The sequence below is a fragment of the Panthera pardus genome, unplaced genomic scaffold (genome assembly GCF_024362965.1).
Source record: "Panthera pardus isolate Hobbes unplaced genomic scaffold, ASM2436296v1 HiC_scaffold_13, whole genome shotgun sequence".
Lineage (NCBI taxonomy): Eukaryota > Metazoa > Chordata > Mammalia > Carnivora > Felidae > Panthera > Panthera pardus.
The window spans coordinates 66,696,075-66,716,521 of NW_026526688.1; the positions used below are offsets into that span (position 1 = coordinate 66,696,075).

Consider the following 20,447-nt stretch of genomic DNA (forward strand, 5'->3'; position numbering starts at 1 on the left):
TATCATAATGGAAGAGTAAGCAAAAAGTAAGAAATATCAGATTTGTACTTTTAAGAAGAAGGCAACTATCAAATTAAAAAAAATTAAAGTTTATTTTTTTTTGAGAGAGAGCAAGCAAGAGAGCACACATGCACACACGAACGGGAAAGGGGCAGAGAGAGAGGGAGAGACAGAATCCCAGGCAGGCTCTGCACTGTCAGCACAGAGCCCAATGCCAGGCTTGAACTCAGGAACCATGAGGTCATGACCTGAGCCAAAATCAAGAGTTGAACATGTAACCGACTGAGCCACCCAGGAATCCCCAAAATGTGTATGTTTGAAATTTATGACCGTTCTATTGCTTTGAATGTTGACATTAAAATACCAAAACATTTCAGCTGACCAATATATTTTTTATTTTATATTATTTTTTTAATATGTTTGATGTTTATTTATTTTGGAGACAGACACAGAGTGCAAATGGGGAAGGGTAGAGAGGGAGATACAGAATCAGAAGCAGGCTCGAGGCTCAGCTGTCAGCACAGAGCCCAATGTGGGGCTCAAACCTATGAACTGTGAGATCACAACCGGAGCCAAAGTTGGAGGCTTAACTGACCTAGCCACCCAGGCGCCTCTGACCAATATATTTTTTAAAGCACTAAGAGTAATAGAATTGTGAATTGGCTAAAACTATGTCTTGCTTATAACTGTTAAATGCAGAATATAAAAGTATTCAATGAATACCAAAAAGAAAGACACATTTCTTATGTGATTATTATAGTCCATATATATGAAATAAAGAGTACAGTAAATAAATTTTTATTTCATATTGTTCTGTTACTTTTTTATTCCTTAGTGTGAGATAAACTTAAGTAATTGGTATATATACACAGGCACTTTCATGATATACAAGTATACAGAGGTAGAAGTAAGAAGAAATTGATCATGTTAAGTTTTGAGAATAAAAGCTCATGCAAAGCTATTTTGTTTTGTGTTTAAACACAAGAGAGATACCAATTTCAGAGTGTGTAAGCTATTTGGTGCTACATTTCTAGATTTACATTTCTAATTATAAAATAATTTCCTGAGCAAATTGTTGCGTATTATGTGAGAAACAGAACCAATATAATTAATACCTGTATCTCTTTATTCTGACTCTATCTCTATATTTATCTCTATCCTTATCTCTGTCTATCTCTGTCTCTGTCTTTATCCCGATCTTTTTATTTTGTGGAATTGTCTCAGGTGATGGTGGGAGGGTTAGCAAGTCTGAAAACCCTAGGGCAGGACAGCCAACAGGAAATTCAGGTAAGAGTGGATACTGGGATGCTATATATAGTCTGGAGTCTGAAATCCAGATGAAGCCAATAGACCGGCAACTCAGACACAAAATGGTATTGAAGTCTTGAGTCTGAAATATGTACGCAGACTAGAAACTCAAGCAGATTTCCATGGGGAAGGCTTGCGGCGGAATTCCTTCTTCTATGGAAAACTCATTCTTAAATCTTAAGGCCTTCAATTGATTGCACGAGGACCACTCACATTATGGGAGGTGATCTGTTTTCCTTAAAGAACGATTATGAATGTTAATCACCTTTAAACAACTTTATAGCAACAAATAGACTGGTGTTGCCCAAACAGCTAGGTGCCATAGTCTAGTAATAACCCAGTTAACATACAAAATTAACCATCACATCTTACTATCTCTTAGTCAAGGGACTTATTAAATCCGTGTTTGTATACCCAATATTAGTACAGTGTTTTACCCATGGCAGGTAATCAAGCAACATTTGTTAAATGAATTTCATAAAAATTCCATTGTTTAGACAGTTGGGCTATTCATTCTTTTATGCATTCTTTAAGTCTAAACATGTATACATCTAATTTCTTCCTCACCTTAATATTGTTCCTTACTTCAGTTCCCAGAAAACAGTGTTCTTTCAATGTGTTTGTGAAAAAAATGTTTCATAGAATAATTTATCAATGAATTATTTCAGGGTACATATAACCTCATGTGTCTATTAATTAAGGATCACGTAGTCAAAATATACTGTGCAGATAAATTGTAGAAGATAGTTTGGAGTTCTACTACAGAAAAAAAAGCTGGTTCTTTGGGAATTTAGAAGATAAATCTCTTGAGTGAGAGTAATGAGTCTTTTGGAGTTTTTTTTTTTTTCTTCCATGAAAGGATTAAACATAAATATAACATTTATCAAGTCATTGTTGGTATTAAGAGAATGGAAGCACAATTTCCAATATAACTCATTAACTAGTAACATTAAGATGAAAACTGAAATATTGCGAATATAGAATTTTCCATCAAATCTCTCAGAAGATGCCATTTTCTTGCTTTAAATAAAAATTCAATTTTGGTGCAATGTCAGATTACATCGGGTTTCAGCTTTTGATAATGAGCTGGTCAGGATTCATGCAACATGGCTTTACTTTCATTCTCTTTCTTTTTTGTTACATAGCCTTACTAGATGACTTTTGCTATATTTATCCTAGTTGTACACATGATTTCATCTTGTCCCCTACAGTATGAACTTCAAGCAAATAGAATTCTAACCCAGACTTATGAATTCAGAATGCAAACTGAAATGGGTTGGAAAAATGTGTAAATTACAGGCTCAAGGATGACAGGATTTTCCAAGATTACCAACCTTTTCACTCTTATGGTTTTCAACTATTTTGTCATCTGTACTCCTTAATACCTTTTAAATTCCATTACTTTTGTGTTTGCTTATTATAGATCTAGCCACGGTTCCTCACACATACCATGGTGTTACTTATTCTTTCATCGACCCTAGAAGAGCTCAAATGAAGATCACATATATTTTATCCTGCATGGGTCTTATATTCTGAGACACGAAGGTTTAATTACTGGGTTTAATGATAATTAAAATGGTGCTGAACTGCAGAGGAACATACTTTCTACAAGAAGTCTGATATGTATCACCTCTAAAATGCCTGTTTTCTAGGTCTGAAATTCCCATCTATGAAAATTACTTTACTTTTACGAATAAATACTATTAGTACTCTATTGAAATGGTATTGGTATATAGGAACAGATTGTCTATAGCATTGAGAATATTTAGATATTAAGAAACTGATGCTGAAATTAGAAATAGGGAAACACAGCAGGTGCACATTTCTTTCTCCATTGGTGTTGTCTCTGGCCTCAAGCACTGCTGCCTTCAGGGCATTTATCCGTTCCATTAGTTACACCTCCAAATTTCCCTTTTCAGCGTTTCTTTCTGGTTCTAACCCAATTACTACTTCTCCTAACTCTGTCCACAAAAAATATTTGTTAAATCATCAGCTCCTTTATATGATGCAGACCATTCATTTCCCCACGAAGCCATTGAGCATCCTTTTGAATTCAAGGGCACTGTAGACTTCAGAAAGAAATGTTTCTCCATTTATTCTTTTCTCAATGGGCCTCCACTCAAACATGGCTTATAGTGAAAAGAGTTCTAGAATGCTGAAGATTTAAGCTTTTCTCCCTTTGTGGTTGCAGTGATGTCCTGCAAAGGGCGTCTTATAGAAAGTAATACAAACTACCCCTATTTCTTAGTAGATTCCTCTGTAGATGTTAAAAGAAGTAAATATATGAAATCTTTGAAACCCTAGACTTAAAGAGGCCTTCTAATTGTCCAAAAAAAATCACATTATTTTTTTTTATTTAAAAAAAAATTTTTTTAATGTTTATTTATTTTTTTGAGACAGAGAGAGACAGAGCATGAATGGGGGAGGGTCAGAGAGAGAGGGAGACACAGAATCAGAAGCAGGCTCCAGGCTCTGAGCTGTCAGCACAGAGCCCGACGCAGGGCTCGAACTCACGGACCGTGAGATCATGACCTGAGCCGAAGTCGGACGCTTAACCAACCAAGCCACCCAGGCGCCCCAAAAATCACATTATTTTAAAAAATCTTGTATTGTGCTTCTATTAGACTGTAAGTATGTAAGCCTAACATTGGGAGAACAACAGTGGGAAACATGTAAATTGTGCAGTAACATTTTAGTGGAGTTGAATAGCAGGTGACTTTATCTAAGAAAGCAGATTAAGTCTCCTTCAAGAATTACTAATGAGAACCAGCCAAGTTACCTGGATAAATATGACCAAAATGATATATGTATCTTAGACAATCATTTGCCATCATTATGGAACATTTTATTCAGGAGAAATAAGAACTCATTATAATATAAAGTACATTCTATGCACTTCAGAAAGAAATGAGTTCATAGCAATTAATTTTCTCGATGGAAATTTCCTAAGGATAAAATTGAAGAGTTTTGCAAGAAATTATTCAGGACTTCCTGGGTGGCTCAGTTGGTTAAGCGTCCAACTCTTGATATTGGCTCAGGTCACGATCTCATGGTTGTGAGATGGAGTCCTTTGTTGGACTCTGCACTGGGCATGGAGCCTGCTTGGGATTTCCTCTCTCTCTCTCTTTCTCTCTCTGTATCCCCCACATGTGTGCTCTCTCCCTCTTTCTCAAAATTAATAAACACTTAAACTATTTAAAAATTATTAATACAAATGTCTTTAAACATGAAACCTTTTTACTTGAGATTTATGAAGTCACATAAGTATGTCTTTTACAGATTTTAAACTATAGTTCTGGCCTAAGATTTAGTTTTATTCACAAGAAAGGTACCTATTCTTTATTTTTATTTTTATTTTTATTTTCCCAAAGGAATGATTTGCATGGTAAAATAAAATGATGCAAAAAAAGCTTAGAGAAAAAGTAGTCTTTTGTTTTTTTTCTTCATTCTTCCCTATTCCCAGTACCACTGCATGGAATCAATTTCATTTACTCACTTTAAGGAGTGTGCAGTATCTCTTGAATTATGAATTAGGTATTTCCTGTTGGTGTTTCTTTATGAATGAGGACAATTCTGCTCACACAATTCCTAACATTTCTCTTTCTGAATATGTTGAAAATTATGTAATTATTTTAAAGCTTTGGTGAATTAGATTTAAAATTTTAATGGTTTGTTTAAATCTTAGTTCTTATTTTTCTTGAAATTTCCTAAAATTTCTATGTAACTTTAATATCCCAAGCTCTTGCTTGATATTTTATTGTTTACATTTTATACTTGAAACCTAGTTGTCAAAGTTGCAACTTAATACCAAAGGCTAGTCATTTCCTCTAATATCATTTTCATATTTCAGATAGGTCATAAATCTCAGTTTGAATAATTTGAGAGGTGGTGTAGGAGGAAAAACAATACAGTAAATTAATGTCCTCAATTTTATTTTATTAAGTGTTTGAATTGTGAAGAATTAAAAATATTGCTGAAAGCATTTAGAGAGCCAGTATGCATTTCTTTATATACTTATCATATAATGATTTTATATGCTTCCTACATGGAAATTGGAGATACAACTATATAATAAGAATTAAAAGAAGACAAAACTTAAAGCTCAAAACTATTGTTTATCTCTTAACTATTTAAGCTACTAATTTATTGCCTATTAAAACTCCTTTTTCTTTATAATTTAGTAATGTCTCTTCAAGATTTTATTAAAGCAGTTTTAGACAACATGTTACAGATTGCTCAGTAAATTAAAGACAAACCCAAAGCGCACCTAGGGCTTGCCAAACAGCATGGCAATCATTCCATTCCCTTTTTAAATCTCATCTCTGAAGTGCTAAAGAAAATGGAACACGAGCCACTATGGAGGGGCTTAACTACTGGCAGTCTGAGTTGCCCGAAATCACCGCCAAAGTGTTTCTCGTTTCAAGAACTGGATCCATTTACGGACTCCATCTTACGTGTACTTCCTTCCATCCTGAAAAAGACCACAGCAGTCGCTCCTATCTCATTTCTGTTTTAAGATGAAAAACGTACTCCTATGATAAGAGCAGAAGAAAACGAGCTTAGTATATTTAAAAACCTATACACTAGTACCATTTTCATTGAAAAATAGTAACTTTTAATGAGTAAGTCATGGGTAAAAGAGGCAGCAGAGGGAATATAGTCAATGGTATCAGAATAGCATTGTGTGGTCACAGATAGTAGATCCGCTTGTGGTGAGCACAGCAGAGAGTATGGACGTTTCGAGTCAGGGCATTGTCCACCTGATGCTAGAGTAACACTGTGTATCCATTGACTTCAATTAAAAAAAAAGGAACTCTTTAATGTATAATTTGCAGCATATAGTTATCTACTAATATAATTTCGTAAACATTTACTTTACTGCTGATTGCTCCCTGTTGAAATTATTTAAAAAAATTAGAAATGTAATAAAATAATAGCATATCGGATTAGGTGATCTGTACACATTGAAATATTTTTAAACGTTTATATTTGAGAGAGAGAGGGAGACAGATCACACATGGGGGAGGGGCAGAGAGAAAGGGAGACACAGAATCAGAAGCAGCCTCCAGGCTCTGAGCTGTCAGCACAGAGCCTGACATGCGGCTGGAACCCAAGAACTTCAAGATCATGACCTGAGACAAAAACAGACGCTCAACCGACTGAACTACCCAGTCGCCCCATTCTGTATACATTTTGAAGGATTCACATAGAACTAAGTTACAGAAGCAGTTTTGGTGAATTCTCACTCAATACTGTTTTCATGTTATCACCCAAGAAGTTTTTTGAACTGGAGAGTGTGGCAGAACTCTTATGTAATTCAGTAGTAAAAAGGAGACAAGACAAAATATAGTTCTGTAGGAAATATAAAGAAAATGTACCTTTGGTTTGTATCCCCTTATAAAGAAGGTTGGTGCAGAGATAAATTATTTTAACATAACATTTATTTCTAAAGGTTTACAAAATATAACTTAAAAATGGGCCTATTTTCATGGTTTTTCTTTAACTGATATAAACAAAGCAAAATACATAAGTGCATAAATTATTTGACCAATATCATTTCACTGCATACCTATAAGAAACAGAATGTAAAGTCATTTGCAATAATATTTAAACAGTAAATAATATAACACGTGCTAAAAAAATTTTTAAAGACTGTTGACCTAAAAGGTAAAATGTAATGGTATTCAATGTAGGCATCCTGATGTGGGACAAGTTATGTGTGCATTACAGTAAAGTTGAAAAATAGAAATGCATATAGTTATCCTATAAATAGCTTTATAATTTTTGAAGATATATCTATCACCCTTCAGAATAATTTGCTTCAGTAAATAGTAGTCTTGCAAAAATGATCACGCCTGTCTTCCACATAAGGCACTTCTGTGCTAGACAATATGGAAAGATGGAAGGACTCGATCAAAATGACATGTCGCCATCTGCATTGTGAGATTATGTGCTGCAAAAAAAGTTCAATTCCTAAATTATATTACACTCTATTGAAACAAGTGTAGATAGTCCAACAAGTATAAATTAGCTCTATTTATGCTTTCTTTTTCAATTTATACTTTTATGTCAACATTTAAAAAAAATTTTAATGTTTTTATTTATTTTTGAAATAAAGAGAGAGACAGAGAACAAGCAGGGGAGGGGCAGGGAGAGAGGGAGACACAGAATCTGAAGCAGGCTCCAGGCTGTCAGCACAGAGGCCAATGCAGGGCTCAAACTCACAAGCTTTGAGATCATGACTTGAGCCAAAGTCAGATGCTTAACCAACTGAGCCACCCAGGGACTCCTTTGTCAACATTTTTAAAAATAGTTACCAAGGCAAAGTAAGGTATTCACAAGGACAGATTACATATGTATATTTAAAAAAGATAATCACTGGGGCGCCTGGGTGGTGCAGTCGGTTAAGCGTCCGACTTCAGCCAGGTCACGATCTCGCGGTCCGTGAGTTCGAGCCCCGCGTCAGGCTCTGGGCTGATGGCTCGGAGCCTGGAGCCTGTTTCCGATTCTGTGTCTCCCTCTCTCTCTGCCCCTCCCCCGTTCATGCTCTGTCTCTCTCTGTCCCAAAAATAAAAAAAATAAAAAAAATAAAAAAAAAAGATAATCACTAAAACCCATCTTGATCCTAAACTAATGTTTTGAAACAAAAAATTGAAAAATGGGCATTTTCAAATTTCATGTGTCACTACTAAAAAAAAGAAAAGAGAGAGAGATGAACATTTAAAGAAGGAAAGGACACCTTAGAACCTTAGATTGTTTTTGATATCCCATCTCATTTAAATTGTTTAGCTCTTTCCTTAAAAGTTTAACTTCGATTCATCTATATCCTGTGGACTTTAACGATAAGAAATAACTTAATGTACTCCATTTTAATAGAAGAATTTCAAAGCATTAAGGTAAATAATCCAAACTGATGCATTTACAATGTCTTCTAAAAACCAGCAATTTTATTTTGACAGATTGCACTTCTTCATGCTCCTATCATATTACTTAAAGCATTTATAGATTTTGAAATAAATAATACCTGTGAAGTGGATAATCAGGAAGGCAAAGGAAATGAACTCCTTAATTTGTACTGACGTTAAAAAAATGTAAGTTTAGTTTTGGGAGCTGTGTTTTAAAGGGACATTAACAAATTTTCTTTAACATTGGAAGGACTTTTATGTAAAGTTTAGGAGAGAATATATTGCTTCAAAATGGAAAAACTAAATCAAATGATGGAAAGCTATAAGGAGACAGATCTATGCTCTCAAGCCAAAATGTAAAAGTGTACATTATAAAGAAGCCTCCCTTTTTTCTAAATTAAAAAGAAAGAAAGAAAGAAAGAAAAATACTAGATATCCAGCTGTCAGAAAAATTGTAAAATTGTAGAATGGAAATGTGTATATTTGGCATTTAAACAAATGTTTTATTCATCTTTTTAATAATGAATCTACTAATCAGTAGTTGGAAAGGACCATTTGAACAAGTACTCTCTATTTCCACTTAAAGAAACTCAAGTACAGAGGTGTCTGGGTGGCTCACTTGGTTAAGTGTCTGACTTCAGTTCAGGTCATGATCTCAGTTTGTGGGTTCAACCCCTGTGTCAGGCTCTGTACTGACAGCTGTAGCCCGCTTTAGATTCTGTGTCTCCCTCTCTCTCTGCTCCTCCCCCACTCACATTCTGTCTCACTCTCAGAAATAAAATACAAACATTGAAACTTTTTTTTAACAAAAAAATTAAAAGAAAGGAAATTATAAAATGTATTTGAAAGAAGTAAGCCCCATTTCCCATGATATTCATTAGTGTTCATAATGATGTCACTGTTATAATGAGTTTTTCATTATTTTAAAGAAAAGTTTACACACTATAGCCCAGCTTGGTTGCTTTCATTCATTCTTTCTTTCTTTTCTTGTTTTTTCTTCTCTTGTTTTTCTTTTCCTTTCCTCCCTCTTCCCTCCTCTCCTCTCCTCTCCTCTCCTCTCCTCTCCTCTCCTCTCTTCTATTCTCTTTCTGGTCACTTAACTTCATGTGTTATCTGGTAAGGAAAAAAAAATTGTTAATCTTATTTTTTTCCCTCTAGCTCACCATTTACTAATTGTGCATTGTAAAACAAAGTCAGGAAAAACTATTATTGCTCCTATACAAATCAAAACTTCATTATGCTAGGGAACAAAATTCAACATAACTAATAATTTAATTTCAACTATCCCCACTACTATTTAATCAAACTATCCACCATAAAACATATTGGCCCATATAATTTATACTTTCTGATATTGATCATAATTGTTCAATTTCTTTAGTGCTTGATATCAGCTTTTGATTCAACTTTTTTGCCAAACTCTATTTACTGGTTCTTCAAGCTAACTTTAAACCTTCAGTTTTTATATTTAATTTGGTCTCCCATTATTCAAATTTATGCCTTTCCCAACAGACATTAAGTTCCTGCCCCTGGGATTCTCAGTGCCTACTGGCAGCTGGACCAAGCCCTAGCCAGGATTTCAGTTCTTTTATAAGAACCAAGAGAAGCAAGACACAAACCATCTAGTCCTACATTTACAAAAGGTCTACAGTTTTCTTCACTTATGAAGGCATTTGAGGTTTAATACTTAAAAAAAAAATTTTTTTTTTGATTAGTGATTCTTACCTAATGCAATATGTTTATAAACTGGGTAAAATATTTTCCATTTAAGCAGAATAGAAATAATTCAGAAAACTTTGGATTTTTTTTCTTTTTTGGAAACAGTTGACAAAATTTTAATTTCATGTCTTCAACCTACAGATGAAATGTGACAGGTGAAGTGATTTGCTCAATGTCACAGAACTTCCAAATGATAAAGGGAAAAAAATCTCTTGAATAATTCTATCTATGCATCAACTATTCCATACTTAAAGTAACTCTCTGAAATTCTTAAATATTCACAGTGACTTCTCTCCAAAACACTATGAAAAAGTGAAAAAAAAATGTATGCAAAATATGTAGACTATTTTAGTTTCATGAAATATAACCCATGGGAAATTTTCTATATGAAAATAGCAGGTAACATTATGGATCGCTTAACCTTTTCAAGCATTATTTTATTTAATGTACATAATAATCCTATGTGATACATAATATTGTTATACCACTGAGATAAACAAGGGCCAAGAAGAATATTTACACAGTTAATATGAGTGTATTACCTCTAGATCTGGTTGACCTCAAAGTCAAAACCTCTCTAATTCACTGTCTCTAAAGAGATACTGATTCTCAATTTATAACTGTAATGTTATCAGCTCCATTTTTATTGTAACACTAAAAAACATAAATACATCCTTTTTATATTAAAAGAAAGGATGGAAATTTTTGTAATGCGGTCTTTGTACTTTTAATCAAAATCATGCTATATGACAGTTTTCTAAGGCCAAATTAAGGCAAATGACCTCCTACATTTCTCTGACTACCTGTGCTTTGACTAGTATGAGCTAGACTGTTTATGACACTTTAATAAATGAAATGGCAAATAGAATTAGATAAATTGAATATACATAATTATAGAAAAAGTTGTATTGCTCAGGTTATAAATAGTGAGTTCAATTAAAAATTGATAAAAGTACTTAAACTTCATGGCCTTTCTTTTTAAAAAGAGGTCCAACAGGGAGATAACTATTGATATTAATTTAAATTAATACATTTTTGTGAGATCTCTTTTTTTAATATCACTAAGCAAGATCAACAGAATACATTATATTCAGTGTATTAAAAAAAAGCTTAACCTTGATTATAGATATTTTCATGTTATGAAAACTATCCTAGGAATCCCAACCTAAACAGTACAAAAGAACCTTTGTTTCATTTGTCTTGATTCATGATAAACTGAACAAATCCTCATTGGAAATAATTATTTACAGTCTATTGATAAAGTGAACACTATTTTTTCAAGTATTTTATTATTCACTTTTCTATATATCTCAGTTGACTCAGATGATGACAGTCGGGATTTAAAAAAAAAAGCTCAAATCAATGCTTCTTAAACTATTTGTGGGGGGAAAGAATCACTTTGATTTTTGCTCAATTTTTCTTTTTTTCTTTTTTTTTTTTTTTAACCAGTAGGTATTTTTCATCCCAAGAAATCCCCCAGGCAACTTTGACACACCCAGACTGGTCTAAATTCTGTTTAAAGAGATAAGTCTACTAGTCATATGAGCACATGGCTATTATGGCAATGCCAAATTGCTGCAAAAGATTCCAAATATATTTTAAACATATATTTACTGAAGAAATATTGTATCTTTGCTATTATGTTTGGAAAATGTAAAAATATAGGAATAGCAAAGGCTAACATTTCAATTAAGATGATAGTACATGGTTATATGCCAAACTATGTGATACAAAATATAAAAGCTATGGAAGTTGAGACAAGAAGGAAATCAGTAAGACCCATAGTAGTTAGGGATAAGTTCACTGGAAATATTACAAATATGACTGCCAAATGTAGATTGAAAAGAATTTGATTAATACAAGGTATGGTGTGCTTTTTAGTAGCTATGGAAAATCATTGGTGTTTATGAAGTTTTGGTGAGAATATTCTAGCTAGGGAACAGACTGTTTATTGCAGGTAAATGAAGATTACAGTTACACATTTTCAGTAAGATTTTTTAAATTTCTTTCTTTCATTTTTTTTTTTTCTATTTGCAAGGTCCCTCAACTCCCCACAATTCTTAATTACTGCCAGGGGAGGCAACTCTCTTGCCAGTCTTAGGAACATGACTGGTAGAGAAGCAGAAAAATTAAACAATGCAGAACTACTAAAATCAATTTATTTTTAATAACTAGTGACCACATCAGCAAGAGAACCAGGTCTGCAATATATCTATAAATTTTCAAACTTAAATGCTACATGTTGATCAAAACGTCAAATTCTCTTTCTCTCATTCTTTGACTTAATATAAAATTCTAGTAGTTCAGTACTTACCTAAGAGTGTCTGTATACCACCCTTGGGTGAATCCAATGCCTAAATTTGGTATATCCATCTTAGATCACCTTATATGTTACATGCTTATTTCTGCCTTTTTAATAATATTTTATTATAATATAATATAAGCCAGTTTATTTTTATTCACAGCTCTGTATATTACATGACGCCTTTATAATCCAAATTATGCAAAAGATCAGATATTTACTTTTCTGTATATCTCAGAGAATTCTAACCTATTTGTATTTAATTAGTTTGCCTTTTGTGTTTTGTTTCCTTTGCTCCTAGGCCTGACATTCCTTAGATTATTGTCTACTTTTAAACAAGATATTTTACATATCAACTATACTCACATTTGTATGCGGGCCTACACATGATTATTATTGTTAATTTTACTCTGTTGTTTTGCTACTCAATAGTCTTTATTTTATAAAATTACTTAGTTTTTTAAAGTTTCCAAATATAAAACAAACCTTATTATCTATCTCTAGATGGAAAATGTTTATCTTTCTATACCATCTGTGTATTTCTCCTTCTCTATCATATATCTCCCTATCTTATCATCTATCTGTAATTTACCTAAGTGTGTTCATGTATGTGTATTTCACCCTTTTTACTTTCTATTTAGTTTTGAATCACCTTTAATATAGTACACATTTTTTTATTATTGTGGCGGTATTTCAAGTTGTTAATTTAACAGATTTTTTTTTCTGTAAAAGACTGATAATAGAAGTCCTGGTGGTTGGCAAGGCCACAGATTAATTTCTTTGTGTCATCTGACCATAATTACAATAAAGCAATAAGAATGAATGCACTCTGAGAAGAATTTAATGTAAAGGAAATAAAGCAGAAAACCAAGGTCTGAGGCTTACCTTTTCTGAAATCATAATTAAGGAGCATAAGATAAAGAAGTCACTATAGACAGAACTTAATAGGATTTAAATAATAACTAAGATAAGGTTATATCCAAGAATGAGATCAACAACATTTTATTCTACAGAGGTTCAGATAGTAAATATCTTAGGCTTTCCAGTCCACATGATCTTTTTGTCTGCTATTGCATGAAAAGAGTCATAGACAATATTTAAATAAATGGACGTGGCTGTGTTCTAATAAACCTTTATGCAAATTTGAATCTCATATAATGTTTACATGTCACAAAATAGTATTCTTCTTTTATTGTCAACCAATGAAAAATGCAAAAAAATGTTCTTAGCTGTTGGGCCACACACCAGAGTAGGAAATGGTATGAATTTGGGCAGTCCCTATCAAAATAACATCAGCATTCTTCACAGAGCTAGAACAAACAATCTTAAAATTTGTATGGAACCAGAAAAGACCCTGAATAGACAAAACAATCTTGAAAAAGAAAACCAAAGCTGGAGCATCACAATCCCGGATTTCAAGCGGTATTACAAAGCTGTAATCATCAAGACAGTATAGTACTGGCATAGAAACAGACACTCAGATTAATGGAACAGAATAGAGAACCCAGAAATGGACCCACAAATGTATGCCCAACTAATCTGTGACAAAGCAGGAAAGAATATCCATTGGAATAAAGACAGTCTCTTCGGCAAATGGTGCTGGGAAAACTGGACAGCAACACATAGAAAAAAATGAACCTGGATCACTTTCTTATACCATACACAAAAATAAACTCAAAATCGATGAAATACCTAAATGTAAAACAGGAAGCCATCAAAATCCTCGAGGAGAAAGCAGGCAAAAACCTCTTTGACCTTGGCCGCAGCAACTTCTGACTCAACACATTTCTGGAGGCAAGGGAAACAAAAGCAAAAATGAACTATTGGGACCTCATCAAAATAAAAAGCTTCTGCACAGTGAAGGAAACAATCAGCAAAACTAAAAGGCAACTGACAGAATGGGAGAAGATATTTGCAAATGACAAATCAGATAAAGGGTTAGTATGCAAAATCTATAAAGAACTTATCAAACTCAACACCCAAAAAACAAATAATCCAGTGAAGAAATGGGCAAAGGCATGAATATACACTTCTCCAAAGGAGACATCCAGATGGCCAACCGACACATGAAAAAATGCTCAACATCATTCATCGTCAGAGAAATACAAATCAAAACCACAATATCACTTCACACCTGTCAGAATGGCTACAATTAACAGATGTTGGCGAGGATGCGGAGAAAGAGGATCTCTTTTGCGCTGCTGATAGGAATGCAAACTGTTGCAGCCACTCTGAAAAACAGTATGGAGATTCCTCAAAAAATTAAAAATAGAAGTACTCTGTGACTCAGCAATTGCACTACCAAGTATTTATCCAAGGGATATGGGTGTGCTGTTTTGAAGAGGCACATGCACCCCAATGTTTATAGCAGTACTATCAACAGTAGCCAAAGTATGGAAAGACTCCAAACATCCATCGACAGATAAGTAAAGAAGATGTGGTATATATACAAACAATAGAGTATTACTCAGCAATCAAAAAGAATGAACTCTTGCCATTTGCAAATACACGGATGGAACTAGAGGGTATTATGCTAAGCGAAATTAGTCAAAAACAAATACCATATGACTTCACTCATGAGAAACTTAAGATACAAAACAGATGAACATAGGGAAGGGAAGAAAAATAATATAAAAACAGGGAGAGGGACAAAACATGAGAGACTTAAATATAGCGAACAAACAGTGGGTTGCTGGAGGAGCTGTGAGAGTGAGGATGGGCTAAATGGGTAAGGGGCATTAAGGAATCTACTCCTGAAAAAATGTTTTTGCCGATCTTCGCCTTACTTGAATGAAAGAACATTTTAGGAAGAATCAGTGTCTGAATAGCCAAATGCATCAGAATTTATGAGCAATCTGAGAGCAGGTGTTCTCTTCTATTCATGATTTTGTTTCCAAACATAGTTTTGTACAATATCTCTCACATAATATGAACTCAATAAATGCTTCCCAATAAAAAGTAAAGAATAATGATTGGAAATTCTGAGGCCACTGGTGATCTTTCCTCTTTTTAAAGAGCTAGGATGATGAAAACCTGTCTGAAGTATGAACAATTTATATTGAAAGATCAAGAAATGGAAGTAAATTTCGAGACAGCTTGTTCAGTGTCTGAAGAGAATTGGATGGATGATTGGAAGGGAAAGATGATGAAATCCAATTAATGTTTTCTTATTCTTTGCTTCTTAAATTACAGAGAATGTTCATGCTTGAATACTTAGAGACATAGCTAAAATCAAAACCACACTCAGATACCACCTCACGCCAGTCAGAGTGGCCAAAATGAAGAAATCAGGAGACTATAGATGCTGGCGAGGATGTGGAGAAACAGGAACCCTCTTGCACTGTTGGTGGGAATGCAAATTGGTGCAGCCGCTCTGGAAAGCAGTGTGGAGGTTCCTCAGAAAATTAAAAATAGACCTACCCTATGACCCAGCAATAGCACTGCTAGGAATTTATCCAAGGGATACAGGAGTACTGATGCATAGGGGCACCTGTACCCCAATGTTTATAGCGGCACTCTCAACAATAGCCAAATTATGGAAAGAGCCTAAATGTCCATCAACTGATGAATGGATAAAGAAATTGTGGTTTATATACACAATGGAATACTACGTGGCAATGAGAAAAAATGAAATATGGCCTTTTGTAGCAACATGGATGGAACTGGAGAGTGTGATGCTAAGTGAAATAAGCCATACAGAGAAAGACAGATACCATATGGTTTCACTCTTATGTGGATCCTGAGAAACATAACAGAAACCCATGGGGGAGGGGAAGGAAAAAAAAAAAAAAAAAAAGAGGTTAGAGTGGGAGAGAGCCAAAGCATTAGAGACTGTTAAAAACTGAGAACTAACTGAGGGTTGATGGGGGGTGGGAGGGAGGGCAGGGTGGGAGGGAGGGCAGGGTGGGTGATGGGTATTGAGGAGGGCACCTTTTGGGATGAGCACTGGGTGTTGTATGGAAACCAATTTGACAGTAAATTTCATATATTAAAAAATAAAAAAATAATAATAATAATAAATGGAAGCAAATTAAAATGAAAACATGACAGTCCAAACCCTAAAAAAAAAAAAAAATAAATAAAAAAAAATAAATAAATAAATAAATAAAATTTCAAATGAAATATAGGGCAGATCTTTCTGAAGGCAAAAGACAGGTGGACAAATCTATGATTGGAGAGAAGGATGAGAGGAGGGGATAATGACAGACACTTGCTGAGTTGGATGCAAGGAAAATGGAGGTGCTTATGACAAATAACATTTGTCCTTGCCATAAATAATGGAAGGCATGTTGAGAGGGGGTGTATGAGGAAGAAGAGGAAGGAGAGGTGGGAATTTAGAAATCTGAGGAAAATGTGTTTTTAATAGAGAGTCAATACAATAAATAAAAATGCCAAAGTATAGAAAACAAATGCATATATCCATCTATTTGACCTACTTATGTTTAGAAGTCAGGTATCATCAGCACTGTTTTAATTGTTAAATCCAAACTTTCATCATCGCTAGAAACATGTCTTGTTTGCCTTTAAAGTTTTGGAAGAGAATAATGCATAGACAGGAATTGTGTATTATTAAATGTCAAAATGACCCAAAGGGAAATAGATAAGTTCTAATTATGGATTATGAGTTGTCTTTTTATTATTGATGCTCATCCTTATTAGTTCTAATATCTTATTAATTCCTTTTACTCTAAATGGTGGTATACATTTCTATAAAAAGTGATTTAATTAAACTTCTCAATATAATTCCTGACAATTTCCCTAATCCGTATGTATTATCTTAATTTTATTTTGCATCTTTGTTTTTTTTTTTTTTTTGAGGTTTTCTTTTACCTCATTAAATGCCTAAGGCATGTGAAAAAAAACATTCCTCTAAAATTCCTATCCCCAGAAATAAATATTAATCTATGTGATCTGAAAAAATAAGAGTGTCGTTGCAAAATGGGACCTAATAGACTCTCATCAGAAATAATGGCATAAAGTGAAGCAAGGAAAACTCAGGGTGGCTGTCAGGAAACTTTTAATGGCTTTGTAAAAATGATTGCGAGGCTGGTCAGGGACATCTTATGGGGACAGCATACAAATAGGAAATAATTCCCAGCAGAGCAGTTTATTTTACTGTTGAATAGTTCTGTAGAAAACAAAAGGGTGGAAATTGCTCCTGGTTCAGCAGTTGTTCCGCTAACAGTGATGTGTCAGGTCACTCACACTTCCTATTATTCTGGCAGATTTTCTTGGTAGCTTTTACACAACAGCAAAGAATTTGTAAACAATTTCCCAAATTCAGAGCCTTTCATCAATCTTAGATCCCACTTTCTTCCCACATCTTCATGCTTCTCAAGTACTTACTTTATACAGTGCTTGATTCTCACAAAATAGGTTCCTGTCAAAGATATTTAATATGCTTCTGAAGAAGCATGTTTGGCATAGAAAATAATGTTTCTATTCAAATTCATTTGATGAATGAAACTACAGTGGGCATGTGCTGAGGACAGATTTCTGCCTTCAGGTTTGTGATGCCCACTTAAGGGTATCATGGACATGATTCAGGATGAACCCACTGGTAATCATTTTAGAATGACTGCGGTACATTCTATATAATGAAGTTAATTTCATACCTCCAGAACTACCAGAAGCATATATAGGATTTTTTTTTTTTTAGGTTATGTTCTGCAAGCCTGGAACAACCTGTATTGGTTTTGTTTGTTTGTTTTTACTTTTTATTTTATTTTTTAAAATCACTCTCATTATATATTCTTGGTGATTTGGCCATACCTGGAAACTTCTGGACTGAATCCTAAAGCTTCTGGACTGAATCTTAAAATCTTAAAAACTAGATCTTAAAATCTAGTGGAACTGCCAGATCCTCCCGCAATCAGATCTGAAGTTCTCTAAAGAACAAAAACAGCAGACCACATATTGACCTTCTCATTCCACAGTGCTATGGAATCATTTCCAGTGGATTTGGAGGCTTTTGAAAAGACCATGGAGATGCCATGGGGGCAGCCACAGATGCTGTGATAACCTCTAACTATACTTTGGTGTGGCATTTAATGTCTGGTAAAGAAGCTTAGGAGTGGGAGACTTGAGAGAAAACATTGAATTTATTATCTATATCTGAAGTTACTGAGTTATGAATTAGGTAGTAACAAATGAAAGGCCAATGTCCTATTAGAAATAAGTAATTAAGGGCTTGATGAAATTTATATTAGAGGGTTATTCACATTGATTTATTTATACATTTAATGAGCTTAAATGTGCACTATGTATTGTTTTATTTAACAGACAACTTTATCTCTCTGTGTATGTTTATATTTAACATTTGATGTTGAAAGTATTAAAGCATCAAACATTAATTTTGCTCCTAATATGTCATACCCATGTTATAATTTAAAATATTCATTTTTCCACTATTTTCTAAATTATAGGATGAAGTATGTCCCAAAGCTGAAGGAGATGAAATTCAGAGGTGTGTGTGGGCCTCAGCTGTTAATGTCAAAGACAAGTTCATTTATGTTGCACAGCCAACTTTGGACAGAGTCCTTATCGTTGATGTGCAGTCCCAAAAAGTTGTTCAGGTATGCATGATCCCTGCTTTTTAAGGTGATCTTTAAAAAAAAATGTCCTTTTATGTAATTCTTCACCAGGTAACTTGTACATTGCCATTTGATTGTCTTTGGTAACTTGTTTCATTAATTGGATAACTGGGAACTATATGCATTTTCTGCAAAGTCTCCTCTCATTCTGCTGCTTGAACTTAATGAATTTAGAAAATAATTAATTTTTATTTTCAGAAATTTGATTCCATAAACACATCATAATACTAACATGACTAGTTCCACAAAAATGAACCTAAGAATTGCTTATTCTGTTTAGAGCAAGAAGAATTCAAATTAGAGGCTAATTAAGGTATTCCTAGTTACTATTCCAGAAACACTATTATCTCTTTATTTTATTCTTAACAAAAGCCAAAATAATAGTAGACTTTATTAAATAATAGTAGTGTAGTAGGTTTTAGTATAGTAGTAAAACAAGTCAATAGGTGGATAGGTCAATGACAGAGAAAAAAAATCCTAATAAAAATTATCATGATCATGGTTACAAAAAAAAACATTCTGGTTTGAGTCCCCAAACGTTTCATGCTCTGCTCCATCCAAAGTTGTTTAACCTAGGCAATCTGTTTGTACTCCACTGCACAACAGCAAACGGGTTGTACTGGATTTGCTTCTGGGTAGTTTGGTTCCAGTGAAAGGGCCCTTGACTCATGATCTATTGCTTGACAGCTCAGAGGAAACAAACTTAAAACAGTTTTATTAGGTATATCTAATAACGGATTAATAATTATACATATCTCATAAAGTTATATTTAGAATTAACTCAACTGGGCAGCCTGGGTGGCTGGCTAATGTCATGATATCACAGTTTGTGAATTCAAGCCCAGCGTCGGGCTCTGTGCTGACAGCTCAGAACCTGGGGCCTGCTTTGGATTCTGTGTCTCCCTCTCTCTCTGGCTCTCCCTGGTCGTGCTCTTTCTGTCTCTCAGAAATAAATAAACATTAAAAATAAAAAAAATAAACAAAAGAATTAACTCAATTAATGCATATAAAGCATTTATAGCAGATCTTGGCATATAGAAGTGCTTTATACCTGTTCATTATCAAAGTTTCTGAGAGACACTGTAACCTAATCATTCCTTATATTTAAAGACTTTTTTTTGCATCGATATTGGTTTGAAATTGAATATTGAAGTAGCTATTAGTCCCTCTAATGATTCCTGACTAGAACCACAAAAAGTGGTAATAAGTCCAAAGTTAGGGCTTTTCGTTCTAAGAATCCTGAACAGCTTCACATGAATTTATCTAATCACCCACCCACCCATCATCCATCCATCCATTCATGCTGTACATATTGATTGCCTACTATGAGATATTTTTGGTATTACAAGTAAAAGAATGAAAAGTGTTTCTATTGAAAAACTCTGGTTAGGGTTACAAATTTACAGTGGACAATTAGTATAATGGTTTAATTTCTAATAAGATAATGACTGGTATAATCATGAGAAAAAGGATGCATAACTGTTCTGGTAGAAAACCTATCTAAGGCCTCCAGAGTTACATGATTCTCATATATATAACCAATCTAATGGTTCAGTACCTATTATGAGAATATATATCTTTCTGTATATTTCACCGCTTATGCTTCTGTCTTTGAGACTG

General features: G+C 33.9%; 1 protein-coding gene across 3 annotated transcripts in view; it reads left to right on the forward strand.

Annotated features, from left to right (window-relative positions):
• The window catches only part of FSTL5 (follistatin like 5), a 768,518-nt gene that overhangs the window by 672,377 nt on the left and 75,694 nt on the right, over nt 1–20,447 (forward strand). For all 3 annotated transcript variants that reach the window (XM_019441101.2, XM_053901160.1, XM_053901159.1), the window contains exon 13: nt 18,660–18,809. In XM_019441101.2, coding sequence (XP_019296646.2) covers nt 18,660–18,809 — 150 coding nt within the window. The remainder of the gene's footprint in view (nt 1–18,659; nt 18,810–20,447) is intronic.